General features: G+C 35.9%; 3 protein-coding genes across 3 annotated transcripts; all 3 read left to right on the top strand.

The window, feature by feature from the left end:
• Positions 1 to 876: 876 nt before the first annotated feature.
• LOC105081009 (olfactory receptor 8K3-like) lies at positions 877 to 1818 on the top strand. Its single transcript, XM_010970131.2, has one exon. The coding sequence runs from the start codon at positions 877 to 879 to the stop codon at positions 1816 to 1818; it is 942 nt and encodes a 313-aa protein (XP_010968433.2).
• Positions 1819 to 10034: 8216 nt separating this feature from the next.
• Positions 10035 to 10988, top strand: LOC105081008 (olfactory receptor 8K3-like). Its single transcript, XM_010970130.3, has one exon. The coding sequence runs from the start codon at positions 10047 to 10049 to the stop codon at positions 10986 to 10988; it is 942 nt and encodes a 313-aa protein (XP_010968432.1). The 5' UTR covers positions 10035 to 10046.
• A 6885-nt stretch (positions 10989 to 17873) lies between these two features.
• LOC141578841 (olfactory receptor 8K3-like) lies at positions 17874 to 18815 on the top strand. Its single transcript, XM_074372003.1, has one exon. The coding sequence runs from the start codon at positions 17874 to 17876 to the stop codon at positions 18813 to 18815; it is 942 nt and encodes a 313-aa protein (XP_074228104.1).
• Positions 18816 to 20773: the final 1958 nt, after the last annotated feature.

The following is a 20773-nucleotide window of genomic DNA, read 5'->3' as shown; positions in this document are numbered from 1 at the left end:
TACAAAAAGTCCAGGTATGGCCGAGATTATATCAACCTATGTGTATTTCATGGAATATTTCCCTGTATAAAGACAAAAGTGTGGACTATGATCTGTTAGAATTTCCTTATGTTTATTTACATCTCAGTCTGATATTGGCCAAGGATGTTAATTGTTTTATCCTGTCTCACCTGTAGACATAAGGACTTTCACATGAACATATTTTTTTAAAGCAAGGGCTTCTAAACGTTTCCACACACAATTGGAATTTTTATTTTAATTTTTATGATATCATTAGCACATGTATGATGTACTATTATGTGATTTTAATTTTGTAAGTATATAATTGTCATTATATAAAAGGCAATAGAAAAGTTTACCTTCACTTTTAAAACAAGATCAAAAAGTTATATCATTTTTTTCAGAAATACTTCCCTCATCTACTTTTATATCATTCCATATCTGTATCTACACATATTATCAGGGTTGGATAATGTAGTTCTTTGGCATTTTGGGCTGTATAATTCCTTGCTGTTGAGGGCTGCCATAATATGTTAGGATAAGTACCAGCCTCACTAGCCTCAAACCACCTCCAGTGGTAACAATCAAAATGCCTAAAAATATTATCAAACGTCCTTTGGGGGAGTAAACCATCCTCGGTGGAAAACTAGAAATCTCTCTCTCTATTTCCAACTATATATTTATCTCTATTTCTTAATATATTTCTATTTGGATGTTTTATTTATAGGAGGTGGATTTTTTCATTGTGATTAAAATATAAATTTAAATTTATTTTCTTTATGTCAGCTTTGTACACTTAAAAAATCACCAGTTGTACTATATGATGTCATTGACTGCTGATGTTTCTATTCAGAATAGATTCTCTGATAAACCCAGATGGAAACACACAATGGAACCGTGCTGACCGAATTCATTCTCACGGGACTCACAAACCGCCCTCAGCTGCGGGCTCCGTTATTTGGGCTCTTCCTCATCATCTACATGATCTCAGTGGTGGGCAACTTGGGCATGGTCATCCTCACCAAGGTGGACTCCAGGCTGCAGACACCCATGTACTTCTTCCTCAGACACCTGGGCCTTACTGATCTGGGTTATTCAACAACGGTGGGCCCCAAAATGTTGGTAAATTTTGTTGTGGATCAAAATACAATCTCCTATTACTTTTGTGCAACACAGCTGGCTTTCTTCATCATGTTCATTATTAGTGAACTTTTCATTCTGTCGGCAATGTCCTATGACCGCTACGTGGCCATCTGTAACCCTCTGCTCTACACAGTCATCATGTCTCAAAGGGTGTGTCGGGTGCTGGTGGCAGTCCCCTATCTCTATAGCACATTTGTGTCTCTTCTAGTCACTGTAAAGATATTTAATTCATCCTTCTGTGGCTACAGTGTCATCAGTCATTTCTACTGTGACAGTCTCCCCTTGATATCTTTGCTCTGCTCGAACACACATGAAATTGAATTAATCATTCTTATCTTATCAGGATTGAATTTGATTTTCTCCCTTTTGATAGTTGTTGTGTCTTACTTGCTCATCCTTGTAGCCATTCTCAGGATGAACTCTTCTGAAGGTAGGAGGAAGGCTTTTTCTACCTGTGGTTCTCACCTGACAGTGGTCACCGTGTTCTACGGGACTTTAATATTTATGTATGTGAAGCCCAAATCCAGTCATTCCTTTGACACTGATAAAGTGGCATCTATATTTTATACCCTTGTCATCCCCATGTTAAATCCCTTGATCTATAGCTTGAGGAACAAAGATGTAAAATATGCCCTACAAAGAATGCAGAAAAATCGCTGCCATATCTTTTCTTAAAGATCACTGTCAATGTGATTCCTATAAATTAGGTTAAGGACTTCCTACTTTGCTGTGTGTGCTTTCAGAGGGAAAAGCAACTACCAATAAGTTCATCATATATTTAGAGTATGCTTCTATGTGCTAAACACACACCTAAGTAGTATAAATACATCAGTGGAAAAAAAAACCCAGAAAAGTCTTTGCAATCTCTGAGAAGAGATGAAATGTAACATAATAATTAAGTCAATTTTAGAGTGCAATAGAATGCCTTGGAATGCATTGGACCATAAGATCAGTCAAGAAGAGTGGGTTATGCTATGTGGGAGTGAGGAAGAAGAGTAGCTACAAAAGGGGAGTTTATATGACTCTTAATTGCCTTTCTTGTTTATTATTTATTTTGATAATCTTGAGACAGGAGGGAAGGGGACAGGGCACAGCCACTCAAGGAATGACAGCAATTTAACACAAAAATGGTGGAAGAATCAACTCCCAGCTGGCCTTGAGGATTTAGAGGTTTGACTTCTGTAAACCTTGAGCTTCATCACATGCTCATTGTAACCCCGTGATCAAGAACATGCCCGCAGGCGCCATGACAGCCCCAAGGCAGACCGAGAGGATGGCAGACTAATATCTTGGACATCCTGCTCTATCCAGAATACAGGCTCCTTTAATACAAAAAAAAACAAGTGAGGGGGTGCGGTTGGTTGTTGCAATCTCCTTGCTGCAGGCACTCTTTGTTCTGGCAGCCCTCCCCGTGGGAAAGGTCATGGTTTCCCTGTAAACCTCCAACAAAACAAAGGTTTTTCTCTACAACATCCCTTGTTTATATCTTCATTTTGTTTACATATTGGACATTTATTTTGTGTGATTGAATGGGACTTTTTGCCTTGTATCTTTGTGATATTTTTGTGTGTTGCTTCGTGATGCTGTGTGGTATTTCGTTGAAAATTGGGCATTTGAAAAAACAGTAACTTCTCCCTTTTTTTGTGGTCTAGATTTTACTAACCAGCCTGGCGTGAAAGCCAGAGTCCTCTCAACCTTCTTCTGAGGATGTGTCTTCCCTGAATCTGAGCACGCATTTTTTGTCCCAGCTCCATGCTATACATTGCCGGTTTTAAATGTCTTCATTTTTCTAACAGTCTCACCTTTGCTTCTTCTCAGAGCCTTAGCTGTTTGCTCTGTTGTGTTGTCTGCAGTTGCTAACAACCCCTTGCCCCAGGCATCCAAGGATATACCTTTGCCAAGCAGTCATCTAAGGCCTCAGTGTCTTCCATTGACCTCCGTGTTGATATTCATCTTCTGCCACGATTCCTGTTAGTGCTCTGAGGTAGAGAGGCAGAAACCCCGAGGCACTCCCAGGGCAGCCCTTAAACAAGACAGAAAGGAAGGCAAGTTCCATTCCTTTCCTTCTATCCTGAGGGAGGCAACTGGAACCAGGGGGCTCTTTCCTAACCACTTCGAATTGTTCCAGATATGGCGCTGGGGGAAAGATAAGCAAAAAGTTCACAGAATTTTCTACCATTTTGAATATGGCTTTCTCTTGGTTAGCCTGATTCTGCTGATGTCCTGCAGTGATACATTCTGATTCCCTCCTCATCTCCTTTCCTGAATATTCTATGCATATTTTATTTTGCTTAAAGGGGGATTATTACACATAACATCCTAAAGTTAAAACTATCTAATTTGAATTGATACTAACTTAAGTTCAACCTCATATGAAACCTATATTCCTGTACAGCTCCATTCACCTTTTTATTGATGACACAGAGTCATTTAAATTCCCCTTTAGAATAAACTTTCAAGTATCTATATGTGTTTGTACTTGTTGCCAAAAAATCAGCCTCTCCACCCCCAAAAAGCAAATTCAATTTCACCCAAGAAGCAAATTCAAATTTGGATGGAGGAGTTTGGGGAGGAAAGAAAAGAGCAGCTTTATTGCTTTGCATGGCAAAGGGAGTCACAGCGAGCCGCAGCAGGCTTAAAAACTGTGAGCCCACCATGGTGTGGGGGTCTTGAGGTTTTATAGAAAAACTGAGTGGAACAGAATAGGTGATAACAATCAGGGCGTTTTACAAGGAGCTGTATTCCTCTTAAATGCAACGAATCTTCAGGAGGAACTCCAGAGTGTCTGTCCTTTCTTGCGAGATTATCAGCCTGTTATCTTCTTCCTGGAGCATAGCCTCTGGGTTAAAGTTATTCTCAGTAAAGAATGATTCAGCAAATGGTTTTGCGTCAGTGAAGCCAGTTTGTTAATTTGCATTGTACTCCTTCTTACTTGTGTGCCTGTGTGTGTTTGTGTTAGCGCCTTCATTCTATTTTGGGCTTCATATTATTCCATGCTACTGTTGCCACAAAACTGGCCTCTGTACCCCCAAAATCGATTGAGACTCGGAGGCAGAGTTTTGGGAGAATAAGAAAAGAACAGCTCTATTGCTTTGCCAGGCAAAGCGGAGTCACGGCAGGCTCATGCCTTAGAGATTGTGAATCCATCTTGGAGTTGGAGTCTTGAAGTTTCATAGAAAAAACTGGAAGGAACAGAAAAGGTGATAATAATCAGGGCACTTTACAGGGTGCTGCTACGTTAACCTCCATGAATCTTTCTGGTGTCATGGGGGAGCTGAAAAGAGTCTGTCTATTCTTCTGAGGTGATTGACCCACTGCCTACTTCCTGGTTAAACTATTGAATGTTTATGGATTGTTTAGCATAGAAAGCATTAAGGGAGAGAAAGCAAAATGCAGAATTTCTTAGAAAGAATCAACAAACAGTTTTAGCATCAAGGAAGTTCATTTGTTTCCAACTCCTTCGCTATTCCGTGGAGTGTGTTGAGAGCAAACTTGATTGGGGTTTCAAGAAGACTCACTGGAGTAGGATGGTTTGAAATCAACAGTCATCTGAAGTTGCTCAAATACTCCCCTTCCACACGGGGATCTTAAGGTCCTGTTCTTTTCTCCTCAGCAGTATATTTTCACATGAGTTTTAGAGAGCTTATTAACTCAACATCATGGCATTTCAGCAACTCAGATCAGTACAGTATCTAATTTTATCTAAATCAGTCTATTTGTCTACACTGGTGGATATGGGACAGGAGGGAAGGAGGCAGGGCACAGCCATCCAAGGAATGACACAGCAATTAACACCAAATGGTGGAAGATTCAACTCCCAGTAAGCCTTGAGACTCAATATGGCAGGAGATTTGACTTCTGGTAGACTTTGAACTTCATTGTACGTTCGTAGTAATATTAACAAGGTAAATGACACTCCCACAGGTACCATGACAGCTTCAAAGCTGACCATAAAAGGTCAAAGAGTGGGCAGTGGCCCAATTCCTGGGAAGCCTAGCCCCTTCCTCAGGGTAGTTGGAATGGTCCTCCCACTTGTTAACATATAAAGCTATCAAGCCCATAAAAACTAGCAACACTGTGCCTCATAGCCACCTCCCTTGCTCCCTCATCTTTGGTGATGGTCAGCACTCTGTCTATGGAGTGTGTATCTCCTTTTACTTTAACCTGAGCGCCTAACCTCCACAGCCTACACTCTGTGTAAGATGTATCTCCCTAAATAAATCTATCTTTACTAAAAAAAAAAAAAATGAGAAAGAGAGAGATGATACAGGTAAAGCAAATGTGGGGTGAGAGGAGGGCCATGTCCTAGGTCTCAGCTGAATCCCTGGGATGTACCTTGCCAAGCATGGTTCCTTGGCTTCACACAAGAAGGAATTCAAGAGTGGGCCACAGCTGAATATCCTTCAGGCAAATTTATCAAATTTTACACTTCATATATGTGCAGTTTATTGTATTCAGTGATGCCAGAATAAATAAATGCCTCGATAAACTGTTTCATTATTAAACATGCTATATATCTAACCAACAAGGAGGGGGAAAGTCAATAACAGAAACACACATCTTATAATATCACTTAGTTAACAAGAGAACATAATTTAGGTACCTCTCATAGAGGTGAGATCCAAGAAACCTCGTGTATTTATTTATGGACGAGTGTATTGGTACAACCAATCTGAAGTAGTTAACAAAAGTGATAGAAGTTTTACATTTGCTCCTACCAAGAGATCTCACTACTTCGGGAGCCCATAAGCATGGAAATGTGTGTAAGTGTACCTGTAAATATATCCATGGCTATATCCACACAGGCACACACACAGAGGCAGCTGTGTAATGTGTGTATCATGGAAAAGTTGTTCACAACATATTGACATTGTAAACTCAAGGCTTCTTCTTGGACTGTATGTTGTGGTAGTTTTACTAACAGCTGATACTGGATACAAACAAAATATCTACCAATAAAGAAAAGACCTAGGAAATTACATTTTTGACTATACTAATAAAGAAGTAAAAATGTCACATGTTACCACAGATAACTGGTGAATTAAATTCAACAATGCAATTTTACAGCCCCTTAACTTATGCATACTAAAGCATATGCACACAAAATTGTGCATGTATTCTGCAAGAATGTATATTCTGTATATTGTATTCTTGTATATATGTATATTGATCATGCAAGGCATATATGAAGCACAGCAGAACATGTGTCAAGGTAGACGAGAATTGGAGTGTGTATTGGACTTGGTAGAAAAACAAGAAAGAGTGAAATATAATGAAGGCAAATATAATGAAAGAGAAATCCTATACAGACAGTGATGAGTATAAAATGAGAATGAGAAATAGGAGTAACTAATTAAATCAGTAATTCCCTATTGGAAAAAAGAAAAAAGAAAAAGTGAATGCAACAATCTTACATATACAAACATTATTATTTTTAGTTCATTTAAATATTTTAAGTGATACAATAAGATAGTTTTTAGGCACATCTCTGTTGTATCATCTCATTTGAGACCACTGCAGAGCTAGGGGGATACTGGCAGACTTGTTGTATGGATGAAATATATTAATCTAGATCACTATGTGGTTGTATTAGAGTAAATTAGAGAACAGAATAAATAGGGAGCTAATCAAGAGTAAAAGTAGGAATGAAATACACGCAAATAATAGAACTCATTTGCTGGGCTATACAAATTGCCTCGGACCGCTAATAAACACATCCCTTCCTTTTCTAAGATTTCAGTGCGTCAGGGACAATCAAGAGATTGCTTGGCATCTCCTCAGGGAGAGTCTTAGAAAGTGGAAGAGAATTTATAAATTGAGCTCACTGTGCGTGTTGTGAAACACGTGGGGAAGCCAAGACAGAGGTCTCATTACAGGTAAGCAGACAGCATATTTCATGTTGGTGCCGTATTTTACCAATATCCAGGCAGTTTGGTGATTTGCAGTGGAGCACTTATTCTATGATAAAGCGTAGTAAAGTATGAGGGTTTCTGATCCACTTCCATGTACATCCCGCCATCGATAATGCATGGAGCAGAGCAGGTTGGCTTTCCTTTTCCTTCAGATTAATGTTCAAATAGTTTCACAAAAGCTAATGAGTATTTTTGAAATGTCAGTGCCATATTGTTTATGTAATATTTATGTTTTGTTTACATACTTACTCATATGAATAAGAAAGGACAAAACTGAGAGACAAGAAAGCCTGAAGAGTAAGAAATTTAAAAATGGCAGAATTATGAAGCTGCAGGTGGTCAGTTTCTGGTTTGATGTCCTTCCAAATCTTTGGTCAGTTAGTGACACTGGGCTCTTCTCAGTCCCTTCTCAAAATATTGTATATTTAATGAATATTTAAATTAATGTGTAAATATTTTTTTTTCTGATTATCTTGATGAGCAAAATGGTGGTTTCCACCTGCACTGAGATGTGCACAGCAAGTTTTAGAGGCTAAGAGATTTTGAGGACCCAGTGTTATGGGGAAGGTACAATATACAGCATGTTCAGTTTCCAGTGAAATCAGACAGCACATATAATTTTCTCAAAGAGTATAACTTCAAAAAATAATCAGATAATCAGCACAGATGATAAACTATGAGAAATTAATTCGATGCCTTCCCTACAACTCTGATGCTGGTTAGAAAAAGGTCTTCAATCCCCCATTATTACACAACAAAATCAGCACTTACCAACGTAATTTGTTTCTGTAGCCTTTCACCCTTGCACCTAAAGAAGATTTATATCACCTTTTCCATTCATTTAAAATACGTTTTTCCTAATTGTAGTTCAGTGTTTCTTACATGAGAAATGTATGTACCTGGGGACAGGTACGGTATCGGAGGCTCACAACCTTACACGCCCGGTTTGTGCGAGATGTGTTTATTCCTTTAAACATATTTATAACTTGATATTACAAGCTTTTTTTTTTTTTTTTTTTTTGCTTTCTTATAACTCACTACGACTCCTGATACTGCTATTTTCTTTGTAGTTAGGAACAATTCTATTACTTTCTTTTATCTTTATTTTTTTTTAGGTACACACTAATACAACTTTTTAAACTGATATTTCTTTTATCTTAGCTGACATCCGCCTACTCTGAAACTACTCTGGTGTTTTTAAATGATGGCTTATTGGAGATATTCATATACATCTTTATTTCATTGGACTTTTATTTGTCTGCATTAAATGCTGTACCATGCTATGGAGGAGTTCTTTATGGCTTTAATGTGCACTTAAACATCAAATAACATTCCGGAGTCCATATAAATATATAGAGAACGTAAAAATAATTATATAATAGATAAGTATTTATGTATCAAAATATATATAATTGTCTATGTATTTTATTTTGCCAGTATCCTATTGTGTAATGTAGTGATTTTAAACCTATGTTTTTCTGCAGAGAATCTTTTATCCAAAAGAAACGTTTACGAAACTTCATTATATAAAACCAGTTCCAGTGACATTACTGTCTCAATTTGCTGAATTTCCTCACACTAGCCTAGGATCCTCCTTGACAAAATACACCTTATGTGTTACAAACAATTTGGAATTTGTGTTACAATGAAAGTGCACTTGAAGGGAGGAAACATGTTTAATTTGAGGTAAATATATATTACATGTTTTAAGTAAGGTAGAAGATAAATTATCCAGAAGTGCACACTGGTGTCCCATTGTAGTCATGAAGTTGGGTCATGGTGAGGGGCACTGGGACCTGTTGCCTAGATAATACATGATCTATTCCTCATCACACCCTCACAAAAATGTTAAGTCACACAAAAATAGTTTATATGTTCATGAATAAAGATAATCCCTTTTAGGTAACATGCCATCTCTACTAAGAAATTAAGAACAAACAACAGAAAAATCCTATGTAATTGAGATCTGAGGGTATTTCCAGGTACCAAGAATACATTGAAAGGTTTAATTCTCAATTATCTTCCCAATAACCCCACAAGAAATGGCTGATTTGGCTGATTTAAAGACATTAAAATAATTTACATTTGCCCAAGTTCTCCTTTGTATATACCAAAAATGGAGATATAACAGAGATTACATCTTATGTATATTTCTTGGAAAGTCTCCTTGTATGAAGACAAATAATATCTAATATGGTCTGATAATATTTCTTTACCTTTATACCTCTGTCCAAAATTAGTCAATTGTGTTAATTTTTTTATCCTGTAGCATCAGTACATAAGATCTTTCAAATAAACTTGTTTTAAAACAGGGGCTTCTAAATGTTTCACACATAACTGGAAATTGGGCTTTAAAATTTTATGATGTAATTAGGGCAGGAGTTATATAATGTGATCATAATTGTGTAAATACAATTATCATTCTAGAAAAGACAGTAGAAAGGTTTACCTTGACCTATTAAACAATCTAAAGTTTATATCATTTCTTTTCATCTCTGCTTCCTCTTTCTACCTTTATATCAATCCCTGTATATAGCGACGCATGTATCAGGGTTTGCCAATCTTAGCTCTTTGGCAGTCTGGGCCATATGATTCTCTCTTGTTGGGGGTTACACTGATAATAGTACTATAATTAGCAGGCTCGCTGGGCTATAAACATTAGAGGTCAGCAGCACCCCTTCTCCAGTGGTGACAACCAAAATGCTTCAAGACATTATCAAATGTTCTTTGGGGGACAAATTGTTCCCCTTGGAAATTACAAGTCTCTCCCTTTCTCCAACTTTCTCTTTATTTTGATTTTTGATTCTGTTTCTATACATGTATGTTTTATTTGCAGGGAATGGATTATTTTAATAGAGCTTATATGCAAATTTGGATTTATTTTATTTATACCAGTTTTGAATATAAAAAAATCACCAGAATTTACTGCATGGAACTATTATTGACTGTGCTGATGTCTCTATCCAGAATAGATTCTCTGATGAAACCCAGATGGAAACACACAACCTAACTATGCTGAGCGAATTCATTCTCATGGGCATCACAGACCGCCCTGAGCTGCAGGCTCCGTTATTTGGGCTCTTCCTCGTCATCTACGTGATCTCTGTGGTGGGCAACTTGGGCATGGTCATCCTCACCAAGGTGGACTCCAGGCTGCAGACACCCATGTACTTCTTCCTCAGACACCTGGCTCTTACTGATCTGGGTTATTCAACAACGGTGGGCCCCAAAATGTTGGTAAATTTTGTTGTGGATCAAAATACAATCTCCTATTACTTTTGTGCAACACAGCTGGCTTTCTTCATCATGTTCATTATTAGTGAACTTTTTATTCTGTCGGCAATGTCCTATGACCGCTACGTGGCCATCTGTAACCCTCTGCTCTACACAGTCATCATGTCGCAAAGGGTGTGTCAGCTGCTGGTGGCAGTCCCCTATCTCTATAGCACATTTGTGTCTCTTCTAGTCACCATAAAACTCTTTAATTTATCCTTCTGTGGCTATAATGTCATCAATCATTTCTACTGTGACAATTTCCCCTTGATATCTTTGCTTTGCTCGAACACACATGAAATCGAATATATGATAATGATTTTCTCAGCTTTTAATTTGATTTTCACCTTTGCGATAGTTCTCGTGTCTTACCTGCTCATCTTTGTAGCTATTCTCAGGATGAACTCTGCTGAAGGTAGGAGGAAGGCTTTTTCTACCTGTGGATCCCACCTGACAGTGGTCACCGTGTTCTATGGGACTTTGACATTTATGTATGTGAAACCCAAGTCCAGTCATTCCTTTGACACTGATAAAGTGGCATCTATATTTTATACCCTTGTCATCCCCATGTTAAATCCCTTGATCTATAGCTTGAGGAACAAAGATGTAAAATATGCCCTACAAAGGACGTGGAAAAAACTCTGCCATATCTTTTCTTAAAGATCACTGATTCTTATAAATTAGGTTAAGGGTTTTCCACCTTGCTGTGCGTGCTTTCAAAGGGAAAACAAACACAAATAAGTTCCTCATATATTTAGAGAATGTCTTCTATGTGTCAGTTGGACTTCTAAGTGCTATAAGTCTATTAGTGTAAGAAAGATAGAAAAAAAATCTTTGCCATCTCTAACAAGAGGAGATGAAACATAAGCAAAATAATGAAGTTAATTCTGGAGTACAGCAGAATGAGTTAGGACGTTACAGACCATAAGAGCAGTCAAGGAGAGTGGATGTGCTCTGTGGGAGTGAGGGAGAATAGTAGGCACAAAGAGGGAATTTAAATGACTCTTGTAGTATCCTCAACCTTTAGAATATACTTTCATGTATCTATACATGTTTGTGTACACATGTGTGCTTTTGTGTGAGCACATTTATCCCAGTTCAGTCTTCATTCTCTTCCACGGGATGTGTTAAGAGCAATCTGGATTGTGGTTTCAAGGAGGCTCATTGGAGTGAGGTGATTTAAAGTCAACATTCATCTGAATTTGCTCAAAACCCCTCATTCCACGTGGGCATCTCAGGGTCTTGTTCTTTTCTCCTCAGCGCTATTATTTTCATGTTTGAGTTCTAGTCCATTAACTCAACATCATGGCATGTTAGCAACTCAGAAGATCATCACAGATCTCATTTTGTCTAAATCAGTCCCTTTGTCTACACCAGTGGATGTATCAATTAAAATAAATTTCTTAAAAACAAAAAGAATTCTTGTTTAAAAGTCATGTTTTTATTGTGTCTATTTCCATAAGAGGTCTACTCCAAGATAAATTAGTTTTGTTGCTTCTCTTCCATGTTGCTGACTTTCCTAAAATTTGATTCATTGAGTGTGTACTGTATTTTGATTAGGATCCACTGTCTCACTGCATTGATTTAAGAAGTTAAAGGAGCTAATCCCTTTATTTGGTCTACTCTGTGTTTCTAGTGAAAGTGTACATGACATGTAACGACTGATGTACATCTTACCGCCTCTGGACAAACTTCCTCCATATCTTCTCTGAATTCCTCCATATTTTTGTTTATTTTTAATATTTTTTAACTTTCATGGCACTTCATTTACATCACAGAGGGACTGGACTCTGTGTACAGACATGGACTACAATTTTCTCTGTAGTCAAATAACTTTGAATAAACAAAATTAATTGGACCCAAATAATGGAATATTATCATGTTAAAAATATGCACAAATTTTACAGCTGATTTTTTAATTACCAAGAAAAAATATTAAACCTGAGTATAAACTATGCATATATAAATATAAGAAACTGTTTTTGTTCCTAGAAAATTATGGACAGAGATACATCAAAACATTAATATTAGGTAGTGGTGGCAGCTGAGATTAATAAAATGCTTATTTTTTGCTTATATGTTTTCCCCAAAATATCTTCAGTAAATAATTATAACTTTTATAATTAAGAATTAAAAGTCTCTAATATCTGGATTTGAAAAAAAAAAAACAAACTTTGACTAAATAAACACAATCCAATATCCCATTTCTAAAATAAATCTAGGTGTGCCCTAGAATGATAGTCCTTAAAAAGATGTACAAAAAGAGAACAAATTGTATTGAGATTTACTGAAGTTTATAATGTACTTCATTCATTTTATAAGTTACTCTCTACTTCATTATTAAGTAGACATATGTTATTTAAGGAAGTTGTCTAATTTTCCATAGAACACAAACATTCAAAAAACCCAGAAATTTCTATGTAAATGAAAAGTTCGATAGAATATTTTGAATATCAAGAAAATTTATTACACAATACCATAATAATTTTTTAAAACAATAGAAATTAGAAAAAGAAACATACAAAAGAAACTTTATCAAATTAATTTTGTGTTTGAAATAGCAATCTGCTTTATGTCAGAATAATAAAAATGGATGTAATTTAAATTATATATGTGTGTGTGTGTATATATATATTATATATATCATATATATATACATGTGTATGGACACTAAGAAATACTATAAAAAATTCAAGAATAAAAATGATCTCAAATAGAAATTTGTATTAAAAATAACTCCCCACCAGAATCAGGTCCAGGTGCCTTTACTAGGGAACACCACGTAATGTTTAGGGAAAAAGAAGTAACCAATTATCTTCTTATTCTTCCAGAAAACAAAAGAGAAGTTTCATTTTCCAACTTTATTAGAAGAATTTTCCTCTTGTATAAAGTACAGGAGAAGGTATTATTGTAAAAATAATAACAATATCAGTCTTAACACATATTCAAAAATTCTAAACAAAATTTTTACACATTGAATCTAATAATATATAAAAAACAATAGCGAACAATGATTATTGACTTATCTCAGAAAAGTGAGGTAAGTTTAATATTCAAAACTCAATTTACACACATACCATTGAAAGCACCCCAAGCATAATGAAATAGTGAGGTAGAAAACAAGGAAACATGCAAATCACCCAAGTGTAATGAAATACTTTGGTGAAATTAAGAAAAAATGAAGAAGATCTGTATACAGAAAAATATAAAATACTGATTAAAAAAATCAAAGAAGATCTCGATGAGTTGGTAAACATACTCAGTTCACAATTAGAAGACTGAATGTAATAAAGATACCAGTCCTGTCCAAAGTGATCTATAGGTTTAATGTGAACTCAAATAAAATCACTCAGCAAGATATTTTGGAGATACAGATGACCTTATACTAAAATGTACATGAAAGGCCAAGGACCTAGCATAACTAAAACACATGTTAAAATGTAGAATAATAAAGAAGAAACATTCTATGCCATGTTAAGACGTAGTATATGGCTACAGAAATCAAGACTGGGTGGTGCCGGTGGAGAGATGGACACATCAATTGATGGAGCAGATTTGAGAGCTCACAAGTAGACCTTGCCAAAGCCTGATCAATTCTTCATACGTGTACAAAGGTGAGTTAACAAAAGAATGTTTAAATATGGTTTTGGAGTAACAGGACGTTCAAAGGAAAAACAAAGAAAGCTACAAGTAATGTTGACCTAAACCCTATGTAAATCAAACTGGTTAAAAATAGAAGAAAATGTAAAATGTAAAACTATAAAACATTTAGACAAGAACACAGAGCAAAGTCTCTATCTAGGACCCATAATTAGTGAAGTGTTTATAGACACAGCATCCAAATCACTATCTGTAAAAGTAAACATCTGTAAGTTTTACTGCATCAGAATTAGAGCAACCTGCCAATCATACTCTTGGGCATTCAGCCCAGGAATGAAAACTTACATTTGGACAATCACCTTGATGAAAATGGTTATAGAAGTTTTGTCTGCAGGAGTTTAAGATTGGGAACAACCCACATGTCTTTCAGTGAGTAAATAAAGTCTATCATCAATACCATGGACAAATCCTCATAAGTAATAAAGGAACAAACATCAATGCACACGAAAGCCTGGATGGACCCCAAGAAAATTGTCTTGGGTGAAGACAGCCTATTGCAGAAGGTAACAAATGGTATTTCCTTTATAAAACACTCTTCAAAAGTTAAAATGACAGTGATGAAAAACAGATTAGTGGTTAACGGGATACAGACAAGGAAATGAGCCGAAGGGAAGGGTGTGTCTCTAAAGGAATAGCATGAGAGATAGCATCCTGGTGACAGAATAAGTTGTAATATGTTGACTGTTATGGTGGTTACATGTGTACACATATGATAAAGTTGCATGGAGTTGTATCAATGCAAAGGCACAAATGAGTGCACGCAAACCTGCTGAAATCTGGTCAGTGAGTTGTAGCTATGTTAATTTTATGCTCGTGATATTGTAATGGATTTATGCAAGTTGTCACTACTAGAAAAACTAAGTGGGGCACAAGGATTCCCTGTGCTCTTTTTTAGAATTTCCCGTAATTCTATAATTACTTTAACATAAAAAGTTAAAAAAAATAAAACCTCATGTCTAAGGCTGCTTGGGACAGTGTAGGATAAGAAAGAGCAGAATGGAAGCACTACAGAGATGCTAAGAAACTTTAGGGGTGATGGGTATGCTCTTTAATCAAGATTGTTCTAATGTTTCACAGATGCATACATATGTCAAAACATCAAATTTTACAGTTTATATATGTGCAGTTTATTATATTCAAAGATGCCTCAATAAAGTGTTTATTTAATTACTAGACCTACCAAAAATCACACCAAAAACAAGAAGAAGTCAATAATAGATACACACACCTTGTAGTAATAATTAACAAGAGAGAACATAGTTAAGGCAACTGTCATAGAGGAAAACTTGTATATTTACTTGTGGAAGAGCGTTTTGATATAATTAATCTGAAATAGTTAACAAAATTCATTGACACACTATATTTGTTCTCATCAAGAGATCTCACTGCTGTGTGAGCACTTAAGAATGGAAATAAGTATCATTTTAAGTGTAGTTGTAGCTGTATCAATATCCACACAGGACCGTGTAAGATTATACAATGTGATTCTGGGGCCTGGCAGATAGCAAGGGTGGATGCTGAGCACAAGTGCGGGAAACTGAGGCAGAATTTCTTTCTGGCAATCTGGAAGCAGAATTCCTTTTTCTTTAGGGGTTCTCAGTCTTTACTCTTGATAGAAAAGGACCCACCCACATTCTGGAAGGAAGTTGGCTGTACTCAAAATCTACTGCTTTAAAAGTTAATCACATTTGAAAAATATCCCCATAGCCACATCTAGACTGATGTTTGACCAAACAACTGGGTGGCATAGTCTAACCACATGGGCAAAAAATAAATAAACATCAGAGTCAGGAAAAAAAGAAAATTACAGGAGTAAAAGGTAGAAATGTAATACACATACAAAAATACATCTAACTCACTGGTGTGTAAAATTGTTCTGGACTAATAAACACACTCTCCCTTTTTCTGTTGTGATCTCAGTGCTTCAGGGACAATCAAGAAATTGCTTGGGGTCTCCTCAGGGAGAGTCTCAAAGGATGAAAAAGAATGAATAAATTGATCTCACTACGCACCTTATGAAGCACATGGGGAAGCCAAGTCAGAGGTTCCATTACAGGTAAACAGTATATTTCATGGGGCATCATATTATACTTGTATCTGAATAGTTTCGGAGTCATTTGCAAGATAACACTTTTATTCTGTGACAAAGCACAGCAAAATATGAGGACTTCTAGTTCCATGTACATCCTACTATTAATAATGCCTGAGCAGAACAGGACTTCCCCCCTTCCCTTCAGATTAATTGTTCAAATATTTTCACAAATGCTAATGAGTATCTTTGAAATGTCAGTGCCATGTTGTTCATGTAATATTTATATTCTATATAAATATTTAATCATATGATTAAGAAAGGACAAAACCGTGGAACAAGAAAGGCTAAATAAAGAGCCAGGAATAAATAATAAAAATTATGGCAGAATCATGAAGCTGCAGGTGGTCAGGTTCTCGTCTGATGTCTTTCTAAATCTTTAGTCAGTTGGTAACTGTGGCTCTTTTTATTTTCATCTCAAAATATTCTAATAATTAATATCAAATTAAAGAATCTATAAATGTGATATTTTTCCTGAAATTCTGATGAGCAAAATGAGCAAAATCTTACATTGATATGAAAAATAACTTTTGGTGTTCAGAAAAATTTTAAGTATCCAGTTTTAAGGTGATGGTCCAATATACAGCATGTGTGGTTTCCAGTGGAATCTGAAGGAAACACATTCAATTTTCTCAAAAGATACAAAGCCTTAAAAATAATAGTCAGATAATCAACACAGATAGTAAAGTTTGAAAACGCAATTTGATGCTGTCCATAGATGTCTAAAAATGGTGACAGAAACTGTAACGTTTCTTATTTTACTGGAAAATCAGCATTTAATACAATTTTTCTTTAGCTTTTCATCATTGTACTTAAACAAGATTTATATTGCTTCTTATTTCTTTGATTTAAATATTTTTAAGAGTAGTTCAGTATTTCTGACATGGAGAGGTAAGCACATGGGGATAGGATATCAGACACTCACAAGGTTATAAGCCATGTTTTATGTGAGAAAAAGGTGGATTTTCTGTAAACATATACAGTATAGATACATAATTGAATGCTGTTAGTGCTGTATTTTTCTATTCCCTTTCTTATGGCTCACTAAGAGACACTGGACACATATTTTCCTTGTAACCGGTATCAATTCCCTTTTTCTTTTTCCTTCCTCCCTTCTTTCTTTCTCTTTCTCTTTCTTTTGAAACGCTGATAGTCAATTTTCTAAACCACTAATCATTTTACTCTACCCTGCCATCCTCCTTCTATTCTGGTATTTTTTTAATTAGCAGCTTATTAGGGATATTCATATACATTTTTTTTACCATTCAAAAAAATTACTGCCTATATCTGTATTTACATCTGTATTTATATCTATCTATATCTGTCTATGTAAGTGTTTGTAAATCTTGGCCTTATTGACATTTTGGTTTTGATAAAACTGTGTTGTAGTGTGTGGGGGTGTAGTCCTAACGTAGCGGAACAAACGGCAGCATCACTAGACTCCAACCATCAGATGCCAGTAGCTCCCCTCTTTCACTCACTCTGCTTGTGGCAATCAAACTGCCTCAAAAGATTTCCAGATGTTCTTTGGGCTACAAATCATCCCCGATTGAAAAACCACTGATCTATTTCTGTCTCCAGCCCCATCTCTATCATCACTGATTATCTATCTATCTATCATTGTAATACATGTTTACTGTGGCAGGCGGGTTTATTTTAAAATACCCCGAATTGGAAATTTGGACTTGTCATATTGGTTCTAGCTCAGCGTCCTAAAACACGACCAGCTGATACTACACAACAGCTGTTGACTGTGCTGATGTCTTTATGCAGGGTAGGCTTTCTGATAAACCTGGATGGAAACGCACAATGGAACCGCGCTGAGCGAGTTCATTCTCATGGGCATCACAGACCGCCCTGAGCTGCAGGCTCCGTTATTTGGGCTCTTCCTCATCATCTACGTGATCTCAGTGGTGGGCAACTTGGGCATGGTCATCCTCACTATGGTGGACACCAGGCTACAGACACCCATGTACTTCTTCCTCAAACATCTGTCTCTCACTGATCTGGGTTATTCAACAACCGTGGGACCCAAAATGTTAGCAAGTTTTGTTGTGGATCAAAATACAATCTCCTATTACTTTTGTGCCACACAAGGAGCTTTCTACATTATGTTCATCATTAGTGAATTTTTCATTCTGTCACTAATGTCCTATGACCGCTACGTGGCCATCTGTAACCCTCTGCTCTACACAGTCATCATGTCGCAAAGGGTGTGTCAGCTGCTGGTGGCAGTCCCCTATCTCTATAGCACATTTGTGTCTCTTCTAGTCACTGTAAAGATATTTAATTTATCCTTCTGTGGCTACAATGTCATCAGTCATTTCTACTGTGACTGTCTTTCCTTGTTATCTTTGCTCTGCTCAGATACCCAGGATATTGAATTGATTATTATGATTTTCTCAGTGTTTAATTTGATTTCATCCCTTCTGGTGGTTCTTGTCTCTTACCTGTGTATCCTTGTAACCATTCTCAGGATGAACTCCACTGGGGGTCGGCACAAGGCTTGGTCTACCTGTGGATCCCACCTGACAGTGGCGACAGTGTTCTATGGGACTTTATTCTTTATGTATTTGCAGCCCAAGTCCAGACATTCCTTTGATACTGACAAAGTGACTTCTATATTTTATACCCTCATTATCCCCATGTTGAATCCCTTGATCTATAGCTTGAGGAACAAAGATGTAAAATATGCTGCTAATAGGATATGGAGAAAAATATGCAATATCTTTTCTTAAATTCATTTTACTATGTGGTTCCTCTGAATTAGGCTATGAACATTATGAAGCATTGCTATGTGCTCCCTCAGAGGGAAAAGCAAGGATAAATGAGTTCAACATATATTTAGAGATTGACTTCTAAGCACCAGCCATACTTCTAAGTGCTCTAAATACATTAGTTAATGAACAATAAATATCTTTTCCTTTTTTGATGGAAGAGATGTATTATAAACATAATAATTAGGTAACTTACTGCTACAGTATAATGGGTTAGGGAGTCCCATTATATGGGTTAGACTATAGCCACAGGCAAAGAGTGTGGGTATGATCCGTGGGAGTGAAAAACATTAGCTGGTACAGACAGGGAATTAAAATGACTTATGTTATTCTCTAATAGTAGAATAGAAGTTCCAGTGCCTGCATATTAGTGTGTATGTATGTTTGCTTTCCTGTAAGCACATGCTTTCTGCTTAGCCTTCATTCGTTTCTATACGGTGGGTTAAAACATACTTGATGTTAGTTTCAAGGAGGCTCAGTGTATTGTGTTAATCTGAACTCATCTGAATCTGCTCAATGTCTCCTTCCCACAAGGGGATCTTTGTGTCCTGCTCTTTTCTCATCAGTATCATTACTTTCACATATGAACCTTAGATAGTTGATTAACTCAACATACTTGGCATTTCAGTGACCCAGACCAACACAACAGCTAAGTTTGTCTAAATCATTCCATTTGTTTATAAAAATGGATATACCAATTGAGCTCTGTTTCTTGTGGTTTGCCATAGAAGCTTCCTGGGTTTTTACTTTTTATTTTTCTTACCAACTGATCTTGATTCCTAACCACTTGCTTTTGTTTAAGGGATTGTTACCTTCTTTTTTAATCTTTCTGAAAAATAAGAATAATTCTTGTTTAAAAGTCATTTTCCAGTTGTTTTTGTCTTCTTGCTTATGAGGTCTGCTCTGGGATAAATTGGGGTGTTGCCTCGCTTTAATTTGGCTGCCTTTCCACGAATTTGATGTGACTGAGGGTCACTATGTTTTGATTAAGATTCATTTAATTTGATTGAGACTACATCAACTTGATGACCATACTTGGAAGAAGCAAAATGAGATGATTCCATGATTTGGATGATACTGTATTTCTAGTGAATGTGCAGTGTAATATGTAGTCATTTATAAAGTTGTCATGTCTTTTGGACCCTCATTAAATTCTCTTATTGTTTGTTCATTTGTATTACTTTTTAATATTCAATAGACTTATTTACATCATAGAGATACTGAACTGTTTTCTGAGTTCATCATTGTGGAATAAAATTATCAGTGAAGCCCATCAAATTTGAATAAAAATAATTCATAAGGATATACAGTCAATGAGGTAAATATTATTGGCATTTTTACAGTTTATTTTTTAATTATTAAGAAAAATTATATACCTAAGTATGAGCTATGCATACATAAACATTTTTTAAAAACGTGTTTCCTAGATTATGTATCTTGGACAAAAATACAGTACAATGTTAGTAATATATGGATTGAAAAAACAAACTGTGAATAAATGCAACCCAGTATCTCATGTCTAAAATAAATAATGGAGTATCTTTGATTATCCCTCAGGTTATAAAACAAAAAGAAAAAATGCATTAAGATTTACATATTTTGAAAAATATTTCATTCATTCAAAAATTGGTCTTTATTTCATTATCAAATAGATACATAATTTGTATCAGAAAATATATTTTCCATAGAATATTAAATGTAAAAATCAGGAACTGGTACATAACATAAAAAGTCGTTCAGTCTCATTATTCACTAAATAATTTTCATTTAAATTTTGATGAGATAAAACTATATTCAAGTAGAGTATCTAGTTGTTTCTGTGTGAAAGAACTTTCATTCATTACTGATAGAAAATAAAATGATATATAAATATTGTAAAACATCTGATTTAAGATTCACTGTCTTAAAAATTAAACATG

The sequence above is a fragment of the Camelus bactrianus genome, chromosome 10 (genome assembly GCF_048773025.1).
Source record: "Camelus bactrianus isolate YW-2024 breed Bactrian camel chromosome 10, ASM4877302v1, whole genome shotgun sequence".
Lineage (NCBI taxonomy): Eukaryota > Metazoa > Chordata > Mammalia > Artiodactyla > Camelidae > Camelus > Camelus bactrianus.
This window is presented reverse-complemented; position numbering and strand designations above follow the sequence as displayed.